Source organism: Meleagris gallopavo, chromosome 4 (assembly GCF_905368555.1).
Source record: "Meleagris gallopavo chromosome 4, MGAL_WU_HG_1.1, whole genome shotgun sequence".
Classification (NCBI taxonomy): domain Eukaryota; kingdom Metazoa; phylum Chordata; class Aves; order Galliformes; family Phasianidae; genus Meleagris; species Meleagris gallopavo.
Genome location: NC_139407.1, coordinates 36,303,714 through 36,321,425, shown reverse-complemented (window position 1 = coordinate 36,321,425; position 17,712 = coordinate 36,303,714). Strand labels below are relative to the sequence as shown.

The 17,712-nt window shown below is 41.2% G+C and overlaps 1 protein-coding gene across 2 annotated transcripts in view; it reads right to left on the bottom strand.

Annotated features, from left to right (window-relative positions):
* Positions 1–13,158, bottom strand: part of ARSJ (arylsulfatase family member J) — a 41,129-nt gene extending 27,971 nt beyond the window's left edge. For both annotated transcript variants that reach the window (XR_014883045.1, XM_003205730.5), the window contains exon 1: positions 12,303–13,158. Coding sequence is in view for 1 of the 2 variants with exons in the window: in XM_003205730.5 (XP_003205778.2) it covers positions 12,303–12,670 (368 nt within the window). In the remaining variant the exon portion in view is untranslated. The remainder of the gene's footprint in view (positions 1–12,302) is intronic.
* Between the last annotated feature and the right edge of the window lie 4,554 nt (positions 13,159–17,712).

Below are 17,712 nucleotides of genomic sequence, written 5' to 3'. Positions count from 1 at the left end.
CTTAAGAACAGGAGGAAAATGCTAAAGAGAACTGGGGACATGCTTTTCCTGTAGTGAGATGGGAGACTGCAGAAGGAACCTGCAACTGGGTCAAGTTAACAAATGATAAACTTCAGAAATCTTCCCTGCTCCAAACATATTACAATGTCATAAGAAAGTTCACCAATGTAGATGTGCAAACTGAAGCCTGGACACGTTGTGCTGACTGCGTGCGGCCAAAAGGCAATTCAAGAAAAGATTTAGATCAGGACAGAGTGGAAATCCTTATCCTCTAACCACTATCTCACTTCTCCTCTAGCTCCGCTAAATAATCTTGCCATTGTTCTTCTTGAAAACATTTTATCTGTCAAAACTCTAATTTGACTTTTCATTTGTTACTTCTTTCTTCAGCACGGTAAAGCTCAAGGAATTTCATTCAGGACATCTTACATAAGGGAGGAGCAGTCATATAGTTTAACGAAGGCACTTTTAATCACCTCCTAAGAGATATCCATTTACCTCCATTGACCATATAAATAAGTCTATATAGGATCCTAACTGTGGTGTACTCATTTCTATCTAAGATACCTGAAGGAGGGCATGTGCAGTGGCTTAATAACTCCCTATGGAATAAACTTGTACAAAAAAGCTTTCCTGGTGCCAGCCATAGTATTTTCAACAATCACCATTTTCCTTACACCAATCTTTGACTTATGAATATGAAATTTTATGTCTGGCATGAAAATCCAGAATTTGAAAACATTCTAAATGTTTTTCTTTTCTATTCCTATGTTCCGTATATATTTAAATCAATGATTCTAATGCAGAAACTTGTCCTTTATCTACAATTACCATCAACCTAACTGCATTCAGTGTTAGGCAGAAAAAAAAAATCTGTTCTCACACAAGCACCCCTATCACTGTGTCTGTGCTAATCTAATAATATACGTATTTTTAAACACACATTCATCACAAAAGAAACACAAACCACAAAGCAGCTTTCTCCTAACTAGAAGGCCGGGAAGGGGTTTGTTCACCAATTGTCCTTGTATGTGATGGTTGCCCTCACCTCACAGACAGGGCTTCCCAACACAGGTACCAGGGCAAAGGAAGCCCACAAAGTAAAGCCCATTCCCTTCACGAACGGTTAATGCCTCTTTATGCTGTATCTGCTTCTGACCCTAAATACAGATGATGATCAATAGTCTTCTAAGAACTCAAAATGCCAGAATAAAAACCAGCAACTACAACATGAAATCGTTTCAACTGGAAATGCTTACTACAATTTTTTTTCCCTGCAAGTCGTCTCAGACTTGGACATTAAGGAAAACAAAATAACCCACAAACTTAATTTTGCCTTAGGAATGTTGACTCACCATGGCTATTGGTAGCGAAACATGTTTTCGCTACTGAAGTGAGCAGATATGACTCAGTTACACAGAGGAAACTTGTTGAATAACACAGTGTCATCCTCTTATGACAGCTTTCCAGAGTCAAAAAGCACTATAAGGACTTGCATAGAAAAGCTACACCTCTACAAAGAAAACTTCTAAATCAACTCATTGTCAGAGATCAGAACTGGTTAACAAATGCAGTGTAGGAGACAACAGTTGGCACAAATGCAGAGTATTAAACTTCAAGGTCACTTGAAGGTCACACTTAGTAGCAGCAGGCAGAGTATCAAAAGGATGCTAAAAAAGCCACTTGGCTCCTGTTGACAATGCTGATAAGAGCCTCCGGGTTCATACAGAAGCCATTAACACACTACTTGAGCTACATTTTCCCAGCTGAAAACAGCCAATGTTTTGTATGGCAGAAATACAATGCACTGTACAGAAAGATCGGAACCCAAAATCAACAGAAACATCTCTTCTGAAAGCATCTATGAAAACATTTGATTCCTCCAAGAGCCTGCTGTTGTTGGACTCTGTCTGCCACCAACTCAGACCTGGCAAAGGTTTACAAGGAGCAGCAGGTAAAGAAGCGCCAAAATTTCAAGTTGCTACAAACAAAACAGAAGCTGGTAACAACGGAAACGCAACACATAAACCTTGCAATTGTCTGAGATGGCAAAACTTACTGAACGTTGAAATCAACAGAAAACCTTCAAACTCCAAGAGATGTTACGTGAGGTTTCACTGTGGGAAACACATTACTGCCAAGGGTTGTAAAAAATAATCTGTGACGCAGTAAAAACCCAAGAAGGCTATAATAGTGCCAAATAGTATTACCTAAACTCTTAATCTTTACATAAGACTGCATCATGCACAGAATATACCCCTAGTATGAGCAAGATGGCCGAGTATTCCTAAGCTCATCACAGAGGCTTACTCTTTTTCACCTTAAAAGACTATACGTTCTGCAATGTAAAAGGGCTACAACCACTTACTTGCAAAATTAAGAACCAACAAAACGTTACCTTTCTTCTAGCTTCATATATGGGCTCAAATTCTCATTTTCCTATTAAAATGAATTTCATACTGTAAAAGCAGCAACAATCAGATTAAGAAGAAAGATGACAGAAATAAATCTCACAAATTGTAAAGTAGCTTCAAGGAAGTATGCAGCTGACACATGTAAGCCTCTGTATGCTTAGTAATGTATATACTTCCTGCGTGGGCCTGGTGAAAGTACAAGGAACAGTTGAGACTTTAAGAAATAATGCTAAATTTAGTGCTGTTGTATCCTCACCAGTATGCTGTGGTCTTGGAAAAACAGGATTTATTAGGACCATGATAGTGCTGACTCCGAAGAGAGTGCGCTCAGGCTGGTTAAGAAGGCCACAGACCAAACACTTAAACACTCCAAATACTTTATTTTTTTTACCAGGAGCAACTCTACAGGGGGAAAAGCAACACTGAAGTGATTTGCTCCTTTCCCCTGCTCCAAGAATCTTTATTGTGGCAAATTAGCCCCATAAAATGCTTTTAAGCTGGAAGAGATTTATGGAGGTCTGTTGGTCCAACCAAATTTTAGTATGGAACAAGTATTTTTAATTATTAGAAGCAATATGTTTGAATCTTTTCAACATTTGAATGTTTGACAGTGGAGAATTTCAGTTTTTCACTGTCCACCACAAAGATTGCCCACATGCCACCACACTGTGCCACGATGCAACAAATACTTGAGGAAGCTAAACTGACAGCACTAAGTAATAATATATTAAAGCATCTTTGTCATGTGGATCTCTGCACAAAATGATAACCTGAACATTCAGTGTGTACAAAAGAAGCTGAAAACTGTCTGCTGATGTTTGTGACTTTAAGCAAGTTTTGTGAGATCTTCCTTTGTACTGCTTTCAATATCTTTTATAGCTTCCAAGTACTGGAATAAACACTTCTATACTTACGGTTGTAAGCATTAATAACCAAAAACATTTCTATTACTCCGTATAGACCTTTTAAAGCAGGCATTGAACTGCTTTTTCCAAGAACACGTGGTATGGAAATGCACTTTTGGTGCCTCACATGACAACCACGATTAACTCTGTGCACTTTCTCACATTCCTCCTGTTCCACATGTGAGGACCCCACAGGCCACACTTGCTGGTGCCATCAGTACAGAGCAACCTTCATTCTCCATTCCTTTGACACCTGTGCCCAAGGTGTGAGATACAGCTCATCTGTGGCTCATAAACAACCATCTCAAATTCTACATGTCAAGACAGTGAGATAGATGTCAAGGTACAGAGGTCTTACTGAATCAGGCATTTAAGCACATAAACAAACAAAAAAACAAACAAGCAAACAAAGGTACAGATCTGGTTCTTATACATCATTTTTTCGCTCTAGGTTGAAAATAAAGTCTTTTGAACACTATATTCACACTATATTCATGTCTATTTTCATGCTTGTCATCTGATACAGTATCTTTGGGAACATAATTTCATAGAGAAAAGTATTCAGTTATGTTTGTCTTTTAACTCTAGCACTACTTACTTTCTTTTTTCCACTCAAACTACAGCTTGATAGGGTAGTGATAACAGGCAGGTGATAGCTGATACAGTTAATTAATATGTTACAAGAGCAGCTGAACTAGAATCATGGAACATGTTTTACTTACTTCTTATTATGAGCCAGCAGGTACAATAAAGTTCACTGTTTAAAATTCTTCTACTTTATCATAGGCCATAAAACATCAAGTCATTTCAGCCAAATCTCCATGGTTAAAGCATCTTTCATATCAACATTTTAAATTTGTTAACCATTAGTGTTATCTTGATTTCTTTCTCAACTATTCAAATTTCAGCTGAACAACTTACATTTACAGAGACAATCCAATGTCTCCAAATAGATGTTCTGGTTTTTAAGTATGGACACTAATAAAATGGTTTGTTGTTATTAAAAATCAGAGAGAAGACAAACATATCCTACATAGGATAACACGGGCACAATGTTTATCTCTTACTATGCACATTAATTTAATAATCTAAGGTTGGTGAAATTACCTCATTCATTCTTAAATACATATTCTAAAACTAAGTAAATTCACGTCATGGTAGAAAACCTGACAGTGAAACAATATAAATCAAGTCAAAAACTATAGGGGAAGGAAAGGGAAATCTCAAAGAATTACAACTAAGGATTAACGAGAAAGCACCAACTCAGACCACCAGAAACTGCACCAGTCTGCAGCAGAACATGATAAAAAGCAGTGTGATGTGCCATGCACGAGGAGGCAATTGTTTCTATCAAGCTGTACCTCCTAGAAAATATCAATAATTTAGATCCTTTTGGGTTCCACAGCAATTTTTTTTTTTGTATAAAAATGAATTCATGTCAATTGCTGCAGTACATGAAAAAATATTTAAATCCCCAAAATAGACTAATTTGACCCAAAATAGACTAATAATCCCAAAGTAGACTAATTTGTCAAAAAGCAAAAGAGAATTCAAAAGGTAACAAGTTCCACAAATATATTGCCTTAGATTTCACCTGCTCATCTTCTTTGACGTGTGATAGTATAAAACAAATGTTTATATTTTTCATTGATCATATTTTATCATGTATTTTATGTGCTTGTGCATATATCAGTGAAATATTATTATAAGGATAGAAGATATTGTAATAATGTGCTCAATTTTATGAGGACTGTTTTACTAGATGTACATAAATGAGAACAAAAATTAGAGGAACATTTGAATTGTATTCAAGAATGATCAAACATTTTACAAGTTTAAAGAACTACTTTAAAACAATATTGCATTAACATGTTCAGAGACCCTGATAAAACAGATCAAATAGAAAACCGATTAATACTCAGAAACATAGACAAGATCACAACTAGAACTAAGATGCAGACAACAATGAATGCAACTCCCTGAGTCTGATACTGCCACCAGGATAAGTATCACAAAGACCATGGGTAGACAAATCTTCCCTTTCTTTACCTCATAAATCTGAGAAATCAAACAAAAAGTATTTCAATGAACACTTGATTTTAATTTGTCAAAATTTTAAGTCCCGCCTAATCTGACAGTATTGGAAAATATTATTTGGCTATTATGATGACGACAGCAAAATTCCCTGATCAATTTAAGCCGAAGTTTACTTTGATTATAATTTCACTTTTCTCTTACAACTCTGTAACTCAGCCTCCTCAGAGTACTGCTGATTGACAACCAAAGATTTTGTACATTTATATCTAACCGTGTTACTTAACTTACTGCAGTTTGTATACACTGGACAATGAGAAAGGCAAATCTGTTGCCACTGTCTAGTTAATCACACATCAGATAATGCTATGTTTGCCTTGTATTCATATATGCAGTAGACCAAAAGTATTAAGCAATATGCTTACAAAATACGTAAGAAATATTTCCTGAAAGCAATGCAAGAAAAATTTATTACAACCTGCACTAAACTTTGCTCCTTCCTTTATGTTACTTTTCTTGAATCCTTATTGTTCGTATGTAGTTTCCTTTCCTGCTCTTTCCTCCAAACGTTCCTTTTTATAGCACATTACTAATTACACTGATATGAACAGGCTTGGAGTTTAACTTTCAGTTGAAGACTACAGGAGCATTTCACTAACTGGATCTAATTTTCTGCAGAAAGAACACTGGAGAGCATTGAAGAAGAATGAAACAAGAAAAGGAAGTCCTAACATATAATTACTTATTCGTTCTCTCTATATGCTGCATATACATGGACAATGTCATCCTAACTGCAAGATGTATAACAAGAACATGGAAAAAGACACCTCAATATGTTTGGCAGCAGTCCCACAAACTGTCAGGAAAGAAGTCAGCAGAAATAAATGATTACATACCACAGGAGTTATAAAGGCCTAGGGGGAAAAAATCCTGAAAATTTTCAGAAAAAATCAGAATATGGAAAAAAGGAATTTCTGGAAGAAAACTGAGCTTTCACACAGCCTACTTTATCTCAGAACAAAAACAAAAATAATTTGTAGTGTATTGTTTTAAAAATATTTTACCATCACTCTCCTTCAGACCACCTTCTGTAGTTAATATATAATTCAAATGAGCCAGAGAAGAATATGAGCTGGAAGAGAAGCCATCTAGTTCAACCTTTTCCCCAAGACAAATTCAACCACACTATGTCATTCCTGACATATTTGTCTTGTCTGTTCTTAATGACTGCCAACAAAGAAACTCAGCAGTTTCCCAAAGCAAGCTATTCAGGGTTTCACAGTCATTACCATTTGAAAGTTTTCCCTCCTACCTAACAAGAAGTTTTTTCTTACAGAGGAAAGCCCTTTAGTTATAATACCACTCACATTCACTAATAGCCCATGATCCCCTTCCACCTTGCTTTAAAGCCTTGATCTTAAATCAGTGAAGATTTATCTTGTCCTTTCTGATCTTTCCTCCAAAGTTATCTTTTTGAGATACCTGCTCACTCTCACAGCAACTCTATTCAATTTCGCACAGTGCTCTGGGACAGCAATGCCCTGGTTTGGACACAAGTGCTCCAGTGACAGTGCAGAAGGGGTGCTTCACATATCCACCACACTTCCCTCTTATACAAACCAGTATGATGCTTTCCTTTTTTGTAACAGCACAATATTGCTGACTTTGTATTCAATGTATGACTTGCTATCTTTCCATCTACTTTTCTAAAGAACTGCTGTTTAAGCAGTTGTTCACCATTCTCTGCTTTTGAAGTTATTACTCTTGCTCCAACAGTTTCTTCCATTTGTCACTACTGAATTTAATTCTGCTTTTTCAGATTATTTTTCTAATTTGTCAAGATGATTTTCAGTATTACTGCAGCCTCTTAAATCTTGGTATTTCCTTCTCTGCCACACATTTAATCAGCACATTTAATTTTACTTTCCAGGTTCTTAATGAAAACAATGGCCAAAATTACACTCGAGACCAGTGACTGCCAAATCTCTTCACATCAGAACAGACACAGTACAAGGCCATCTCTTGACATATTGGGCAGACATTTTGCAATCCTTCATGTTTTATTAATTACAAATATAATGGAGTGTTACTCACAGTATTTCTTCCTATAGAACAATAAACTTTTTCTGAATGTGCTGATAACAGAACACCAGTAGAAACCACCAGGGTCTCTGTGCTTGGACCAGGCCAGTGTGCCACGGTGGGCCTGCCCATCACTCATGTCCTTCAAAGTTCACCTTTTGCAAGGTGGTCTGAGAATATATGACCTGGGGTCCTTCCTCTACTTGATAGTTCACCAATGCCCAGCTGGTTCAGGGCTCACACAGGGCACTGAAGAGTGTAGATTTCAGGTCTTTGAGACCTTCCACCTCAGGACACAGAAGATAACTTCTCAGTCACAGATGGTTGTACTGGATCCTGCTCAGAGCAACCAAACAGCTGAGAAGATCAATCCCTATGAGCCCAGGAGGCAGAAGAGAAGGTGTATCGAGAGTCTGAACCCTCGACCTAGAATATTTCTGTTTGCTTGCAAGTCAGCTGCACTGCTTTCAATTAAAAATATTTTAAACTTTCTCCTATTCTATTTGTCAAAATAACTCTTAGTTTGCTGAAATATTGTCATTTTTAATGGTGAACAACATACAGCTACACATCCAGTCGTGCCTGGATGAGAATGCATACTAACAAGTAATATATATATGCGTATGTGTGTATTATTTATACAGTTATCGAACTCACATAAAATTATTACAGCCTATTTCTGTCTCCTCTGGATGAGCAAGTTCTCTGTATCTCATTTTATCCCAGGGGAAAAGGGATTTATTTCCCCAGCCCTTCAACATTTCCCAACATCTTCCATCTCCACATTCCATCCGTCACGCAGAGCTCATTCCTGAGATTAGTGTAGGGCTTCCATGATTCATAAGTATTCATTGTAAAAGGGAGTTTCAGATTCTTTAGTGATCTGTAACCCTGGCTGTGTACCAGTTTCTACAAACACAGATCCCCATACTCTTGTGTATGTCAGAAGCCTTCCTGTGGCCCAAAAGGATTCCAGAAGACTTAACAGACCTAGCTGATCCCTGAGAAATCCAGGGACATAGAATTGGAGTTAGTTATCTGCTGTCTTTGTAATGCCAAAAAAAAAAAAAAAAAAAAGTATGACATATTTTGAGTAGATTTCTTCTATTCTAATCCATCTTGTTTCTCAAATTCCTTTCCTAAATGAAGTACAGTCTAGTGAATACAACTACATTGCATAATATAGAGCTGGGTCAGATAAACATCTGTTGAGGTAGCTAAGCTTACAGTCTTTTTGTCTCTCCAGCTCAAAAAAATACTTTTCCTTTTCGTTATAATCTTTCAAAATTTCTTTAAAAGCTTTGGAAAAATATCTATACTAACTATACTTTAGTAACCCTTCCTTTAAAAAGGAGATGACTGTTTGTGATAATGTAAGAAATTATGTAAATAAGCAATACTACATCTAACCATACTATAGCAGAAAAATGACATACCTTCTATCTCACCTCAGACAACTCTTACACACAGGTAAATAAAAAACTTCACACATAATCTTAGATTTTCATTGTATGCTATATAACTCTGTAGTGTTCAATAAATCAAAATCATCTTAAACTCTACTGGCAAAAGTAGACTACAGGAATAAGAAGTCATCAAGGCCATTAAGCACACAGATAAAACAGCTATCTCAAGAAGTGTTTCACCACATGCCAGCCTGTGCTGAGCACAGGCTGAGCATCCTTTTGTGTTCTTGCACCCTTTTCCTACCACCTGGTTATAACCTGGCTACAATCCTTACTTTTTAAGTTCTTCTATGTAAATTTCAGTAAAATAATGTGTTTAGAAATTTCCTTATTTTTCCTTATTGAGGCATGTCTATTACTTTTAAGGAAGAGGCTAAAAAGAATACTGTGTCATGCAACAGAACTGGTCTGGAAGACAACTTACGTTCAAATTTGCCTACTGCCTTTCTACAATTTACCAGCTGTTCAATACTTCTTGAGCATATGCAGCCTGCTGCCCTGCTGAAACCAGCACACAACAATAGCAGGAAGTCTTCAGAGAGCAGTGGCTATCAAATTCTCAAGCCAGCTGCAGGAGCCCAGGCAGGAACTATAGTAGTCCCAGGATAGCTCAGGGAGGAGCAAACTCTCCGCCAGGTCACTGGTGCAGCTGCACAGCAAGGGCTGCACTGCTTCCCAAGAGTCGCCTCACTTCCCTCCCTGTTGTGGCCCCAGAACAGCCTGCTGGGACAGCACATCACACGTGGCAGCCAGCCCACTGGCTCACACATTTCTTCCCTACTCCCAACACTCAGCTCAGCTGCAGCCCCCTCCCTCCTCCTTTAAATATGGAATGAAATAAAAGCTGTAGAACCTTGCCTCACTCTTAGCCTACGGGAATTTGACAGGTAACAGTGGTGGAGAGCAAGAATTTAAAGGAGGCCAAAGAGTCAAGCTCTGGACATGAGAAAGTGAAACAGAGGCAATGGTGAAAAAGACAGACTTACCAGCTGCAGTGCTGTGGATAACATGAAAAGGAAAAAAAAAAAAAAAAGGATTAACCTTACTTCTTTAACCTTCTCCCCCACAGTCATTCACTGGAATGGGAGAGCTACCAAAAAAGGGTCTCTTTACTAGTGTAAGCCTTAGAGAGACTGCCTGGAGACCTACAAAGAATTTGGAGCATTCAAAGTCTCTTTGCCTGAAGTCTAACTTCCACTTGGAAACTTAAGCCAGGGCTCCCTAATGATTCTGGATTACACAAGTTCCTGTGTTTTCCACAGATCAATCAGGTATCGTTTGGAACGCACTACGCACAGTATGTGTGTTGGGAAGCACGGAGCATCCAGGTGGGCCTTCAGTGAACAAATAGGCTTGAACTAACACATGCTGGAATTCAAGAAGTAACAACACTTCTCCTGGATTAAACGCTTCTGAGTCCTGGCATTTTAATTAAGGCACCTCTGCATTCAGAATAGTTATCACCAGCATTTATCTTGAGCCATAAGAGGCTGCGTCCCTCTGGATCTTTGTTAATAGTTTACCCAAACCTATTAATCTGTCACCATTTCCTCCCTTACTTCTCAGTCATGCAGTCTTCTCTCTCTGCTGCTTTTATCCCCAAAGTAGAACAACATCAAAAAAACATTCTACAGGTTTCAGAACAGCAGACTGAGAAAATAAAGATGAAGTATAAGCAAATTTACTTCTTCCTATAGAAGGTTCCAAAACCAAAGTAGGCAGATTGTCAGAATTATTTCCGCCTGATAAGCTGATGAACAAAGTGGATTCCTTAGAACATGCCTACTGACTATTACCATGTATTTACACAGTAAACGCTCTGCAATGGAGGATCAACATGAGGTATTGCTACTCCTTCCTTTATTTTTATTCTACTTAGCATAAAGGCAACTCCTGCAGCCTCCAAGAGCCAACACAGTACCCCAGCTCTCCCGGAATCCAGCTCTCCCATTCCTCTGACCGCTGACTGAGTCATTTTGCAGCATAACATTCCCTTTGTAAAGCACTGGTTCCCAAACCACGGTCCTCAGAAAGCTGGCTGGCTACATGCTGCTGGCACTGGTCCTCACTTCCAACTGCTGCATGGCTTTAAAGACAACCAGGATGCATTATATGCTTTCCCAGTACTAATTACCCATGTTAGACGCTACTTTAGTTGCTGCAGGGCAACTATACTCTTGTGAACGAGTGAGTAGGTGTTTCTAAACAACTTTATGGTTGCCTACATATGGGGGGGCAGAGGAAAAACCATGGGAAGCCTTGCTCTAGATATTGTGTCTGTCCGTGCAAATCTCACTTATTCAGTAAGTCTGCAACTAGAACGAGACCAGGAATTATCTCCAGCTCTACCATATGGAGATGAAGACACCAGGCCAGTTGCTTGTTTTATTTAAACATGTGTTTCTTTTACCAGCAGTATTAACATTGCTTTGTTCCTGTTTATATTTAAAGAAATGAGAAAATAAACTAAGTAATTTTTTTCCTCTCATTCCATTTTTGTTCTTTTAAGACTTCCCTGTTCCTGTCAGAGTGAGTTAAGTTAAACAGAAACAAGACATTCTTGTTCCAGGGTAAATGTGTCCACATTTGGAGTTCTTTGGGAACTATTCCTGCAGCTCAAATTCCTGTTGCCGTCGGCGCCTCTCCTTAAATCTTAGTAACATTCTCATGTAAAAAGTCCTGAGGTTGGATTGTTTGCTTAATAGAACGTGGTAACACACAAACTACCAAAGGCAGTTACACAATACCCACCCGCTGCTCTTACCACTGCCCCTATTTCAGGGGCTTCAGAGAAAAGTTTCCAAATGTTTGCAAAGTGGTGACTGCATTATGATAAGAGGGATTCCATACCCCTCAGGATCCTAACAGTTCTGCATCCATCCACGCATGAGGCATTGTGGAACCATCCCAAAAATTCAATGCAACCCCCAGAGGGAACTTGCGTTAAGGTGAGGCTGAGTGTGACCAACAAGCCAAAGTGCAGCTGCAGTCTGTTCGAGGACACCTCACACCTTCACTTCCCTAGCACGCTCCTCCTCAAAGTCACGACAAAATCAAATAGCAAATCATTAGCTGATCACTTCGCAGTACCAGCAACATTACTTGACAACTAGCACACATGTTAGCAATGCAGTAAATGTACACGTATCACAACATTCTGCTAGGGCAGTTCACAGTGCTGAATTTTCACTGGCTCTTAGAGAGCAAGTTTTATCTCACTACTTCAAACATTTAAGAAAGCCCATTTCACTCAAGGTTTTTAAGCGAATCAGAAAGACACCCTTCTGCCTACAGGGTAAGGCAGAGGCATACCTGACTGGGTTCCACCCAAGAAACCCGGGTTCTTTTCAAGAGGAACGGCGTTTAAGCCTATGAGTTGAAGGACGAAGCGGTAAACTTACTTTCCAGTGATAAACTGGCTTCTGGATGGTGTGCACATAGGCTGAACATAATAGTTCTCCAGTTTAACCCCTTCAGCAGCTAGCTTGTCCAGAGTGGGCGTCCTGATCTCCGAGCCGTGGTACCCTACATCTCTGAAGCCCTGATCGTCAGCCAGGATGAAGACGATGTGCGGCTGCGAGCTGGGGGTGCCGACCCCCGGCTCTTCTCCCAGCGCTGCCGGCGCCTCTCCGTGGCCGCGTCCGAGGCTGTCCCAGGACAGGTAGCCGTAGGTGAGGAGGCTGAGCACCGAGAGGCCGGCCAGCACCCCCACCGCCAGCATTTTCCCCTTGCGGAGCCGCTGAGGCCAGCTACACCCACCGCGGGCCATTCACCTTGGCTGGAGCGAGAGCGAGACGGACGAGAAAAATAATAACAAAAAGAAAAACACACACACACAAAAAAAGCCACCCGAGACCAAACCCAGCAGCCTGCGAGGCGGGGGCAGCAGCCATCAGGGGCCCCGCCGGGCGGGGAAGCGGAGAGGAGCCGCGCTCATCGCGGCCACCACCAACTTCGACAACTCCAGCCGCTGCCGCGGGAAAAGCGGCTTGGGCCGCCCTGCCCGGCGCCGGTGCCGGAGCCGGTGCCGGCCGGGTGGGCAGGGCCGCGCCGGGGGTCACAGCACCCTCGGCCCGCCTCCGGCCCCACGCCGGGGCGCCGCTGCCGGCCCGTCCCGGGGCCGGTGCCCATGGCGGGGCGAGTCGGGGCGCCCCGCCGCAGCGCCGCCGCCGCCAGCGGGCCGGGCCCCGCCGCCTCCCCCGCGCCCCTCCGCGCACAGCCGGCCGCGAGGCACCCTCCGCCCGCCCCCTCCGGCGCTGCCGGGCCGCTGCCTCCCTCCCTCCCTCCCCTCCCCGCCTCTCGTCTCCCCTCCCCTCCCCGCCGCACGGCTCCGCCGCGGGCAGGGGACCCCGGCCCCGAGCCCCCGCCCCTCGGTCCCTCGCAAGCTCCCCGCGGCAACTTGTGGCTCTCTCGTTTCCCGCCCCTCCGGCCTCTCCGCACATCACCTCCTGTCCGTGCCCCCCGCCCCAAGGGCCCCGGGGTGCTGGGCAGCTCCCAGCCGGCCTCGGCAGAGCGGTGCGAAGCCCCCGGGGCAGCTCAGCGCGGCTCCTGCTGCTGCCATCGCCCCCAGCTTGGCTGCGAAGGGCAGCCCGGGCCGCCGGCGGGTCCCGCTTCTCCCTCCCAGAGCTATCGGTAGTTGTTAGTGTTTTTGAAATCACCGCAAACGTCTGTATGATGTATGAGTGTACCGGATTTGTTTTCAGCCGCAAAGCAGACCCCAATCCCAAACCCTCCAATTCTGGTAAGACTGTGGCGAATGCGAGGAATGCTCTTTTTCAAAGTACTATCATTTCTTAAACTTTGGGTTGAAGCATGAATGTGCTGCACTTGCAAAATACAACTTCCCACTAGTCCTGAAAGGCACTGAAACAAGCAGAAACTTACATTCATGCATGATTACGCTAAACTGAAGTGAATATGCAGGTCTGACCTGCCTAACATGAGTCATCCCGACAGGAACAACTTTTTCAAACTAGTTTTTCTAACGCGTTAACTCTTAACCAGCCACCTAGTCTAAGGCACGTGGCTGCTGCGCCTCAGAAGCCCTGGCTCAGTCCCGCTAACCCCATGCTTGCTGGTGTTCCTCACTGATCAACATTTCCATCTCATTTTTACAAGCTGACTAGCACAGAAGGCTTGGTTTGCCCCTGCCACTCTGCTCCCCACAGCCCTGAGCACTGTTGCCTCATATCTTCTGCAAAGCACAGGAATATTTTTGGACATTGGAATATTTGGCACTGCATGGTAAAAATCAGCTGGAATAGCTTCTCGAATGAAAAATATCTAATATCAGCTTTACCACATCTTAAGAGGCAGCAAGAATAGATTTAAAGGTTCCTCTATTAGATGTTGAATGTTGCTGTGTGTTTGTCACTTACCTTTAACAACATTGTTCAACAGAAGTGTCTAGATTTTGCTTGCCTGGATGTCTACGCAAATGTAATTCAGTTCATAACAGCACTTGGTGTTCTTGTTCTGGAAAGAAAAAATAAAATTATGCTATCATCTCAGAACCTTAATTTTTGTTGATTCAAATTGATTTTGTGCACTCTAACATGAACAGAAATGTCACCACTAAAATTTTCACTGAAGAAGAGTTATTCAGAAATAACTTTTTCTCTATACTTGACAGCCGTGCAACAGGGAGAACATGGAAACAAAAGTGGATTTGGTGATGTCAATATTGCTACCTAAGAGCTTGTCAACACTGAAAAGTGGTATCAATAATATCTGCATTACAGAACCTACCAAGTTTAACTTCCAAGGTAGAATTCCTTCTTTTGAATTCAGAGGAACTTTACAGTGTGTTAACTCAAGCTCTTGTCAAAACCAAACCAAAACAAAAAAAACACCTCCAAATCTTAAACTGAAGAAATTCTGAAACCTTCATGTACTGAAATGACATTCCCTTTAAAAGAATTCTCTATTCAGATTTTTTTTACTCCTTTTTCCCCACATATAAGACACCAAAATTGGATTTGTAATGCAACTTTGCCTCAATGCATCTACCGCTGAGTGGCAAACAAAATACGATGTCAAAACAAAAATGTCAATGTCAAAACAAAATACAATGGAAGCATCATGGGTGCAGGTAGACATTAGAGCATCACACTAAGCATCTGATAAAAAGGATTCACATTTTCTAGTAACTAAAGATGTTTTGTATTTATTTCTGTTTTTCATTGTCTTAAAAGAAAAATACTAACATCAAGTATTCCTGAAAACTTATTAAGAAAGCATAATAATTTATATATATTATATATATATTATACCCATTAAAAATTATCTGTAATTATGCAAGTATGATTTTGCTCAGATAATCAAAACATTTTCAACACATCCAAAGAATTCAGAGTGGCAGGCACCTAGCTAAAGGGGACCACTCCTGAGCAGGTGACTGTCAGCAAGCAGAACTAGAGAACCAAATAGAAGAGTCTAGAATTCAGATTCTTGCAGTCGGAGAAAAAAAGTGTATCATTACACAGATGCATCAGAGTTTATTTCCCTAGAGACCATGGGTATGAGCAGACAGCAGGAGAGCTCAGCTTTTGATTTTCCACCGTGCCTTATGAAAATGCCTGTTAGCCATACCAAACCCTGTTAGTCATTGCCTAAGTGCAGCTGAAGATATTTGAGGACAACCTCATCAGACATCCCTGAGCTTGGCCTTCTTTCTTTATGAGACTGACAAAACTTCCCTCTTTTTTTCCTTTCCCTCTTGTTAAAACAAAAGTAGGTTTCTGCCAGTAAAATATCTGCTGACCTTGAAGTAAAGAGGCCTTGGAAGATAACATGCTACCCATAATGTTGCACTTCATAAAATATCGGTACCACTCAGAAGCTGCAAGCACGGCTTACGCAGCCCAGTCAGGATGCTCAGTGAAAAGCAGAGCTGTGAAAGCTGGAGAAGTGTTCTTCCCTTAGGGAAAAAATACAGAACCTTCACAGATATTTAAACTTGAGCGTAGTGAATACATTAATCCAAATATACAGAAGTTAAAATTGAATTTGTTATACCATTAGGAAATGATATATTTTTAGCACTAGTTATGCAGTCTCTGTGAGTACTGAGACCATAAAATTAAGTCAATTAAGGGTGCACTGGGAGGATGACTTTAGTTGAAAGCTCATCTGCAGTTATCTTCAGTCAAGGTAGGGGCTGTTGTTAGACATGCCCTTTTCCCCTCGTTTCAAATCAGGCTGCCATCTAACCTTTTGGAGACAGACATTTGACACACAAGTATAAGCCCAAGAAGATAGCAGCTTTATAAAGTTAAGTACAGCTGAAAAATTAAAGGAGACCGTTCCTTCAAAGTCAATCATGACAGAGAGCAGAGTTAGCACTAGCAGAGACAGCAAAGAATTAGTCTGGGTAAGGGCTATGCAGCAGGGCCTGGGAGGCTGTGACTCAGGGACAACTGTGAGCCATGGCTCCTCTCTTCTCCCTCTGTGCTACCGAGCTGCTGACTGTAGCAGTAGGTCTGGTCAGACAACAGGGAGCAGGGCAAAGGGTCGTTTTTGGAGAAAATAACAAACAAAAATCTATATTCAAATGAGATACATTTTAAGGGGCTACAAAGATGGGGAAGGGTCTGAAGGGCAAATGGTATGAGGAACGCTGAGGCCCAGAGCAGAGGAGCTGAGAGGAGGCCTTATGGCGGCTCACAGGGAGCAGAGAGGCAGCGCTGAGCACTTTGTGAAAATAGACCCAAATGACTGTAATGTTATCCTATGATAACACTATAACTGCATTTCCAACACATCGGTATTAGAAAGGTAAGTCTTACTAAGTGGAGACTGTGTGTTTCTTCCTCCAGTCAGAGCTGCCAGTAACAAGAAAGGTTGCAGTTCAATATGTGCATTCCACTGCTCTTCCTGGTTATGCCTGAGGCCAGAAAACTTCGTGTTTAAAGAACAGCTTTCTGAGCTGTTATTTTTAGCTTTCTAACTACAAATGTAGTAAAAGCAAAGCAGATTTTGGCCTATATGCACAGCCAATATTTTTTTATTTGCCAGAGCAGGAAATGTAACTAAGCATTTCCTTTAACCTGTTATTGCTTGATATATATATCAATATATATATATATATATATATATATTTTTTTTTTTTTTTCTCCTTCATACAACTGTCCTCAGCATACCTGCCTAAGAATAAAGGAGAAAACCAGGACTACAGTGCTCACTGCTGCACTGAGCCAGGCGCTCATCACTAGAAACAGCGTATTATAAACACGAATAAAAACTTGGTGAGTCATGGGACTTAGATCATCCCCTTCGCCTTCATTGGTGGAATCTGGTAATTAATTCACAGATGTGCTACTTGAGAATTATCAGATTCCACCCATGGCTTACTCCCTGGTTTGTGATGACATAACCAGAACTTTGCTGTTAACTTATTCTATATTTAACACAGATTTTCCCTGATTCCCTGCTGTATTTCATAGGCAAAGGTCCAGGTTCTGATCTCAGCTGCCTGCTGTGATGTAAATGACTCAACTGATCCCATTAAAGTCACTCTGAAAATTTAGGACTTGACCTTAGATATACCTCTCATAATGGTCCCTGTAACGACTGAAACAACAGAACTTCAGAGCTGGTAGTTGCCTTCCTGGAGGACCCTTCTGTTTCCCTGATATGTAGGGCTCGCTACCCCAAATGAAACAGAACCAAACTCTTTAAATTCGTACAGTTTCACTGAAACAACTGCTTTTGGAAACCGCAAGCGGATGATATGTTGCCTAGTGTATTTCCTTAGGAAAAGGGGATATTTTAGTAGTAGCCAGGAAAAATCCCTGCTGAAAAGCGTCATGC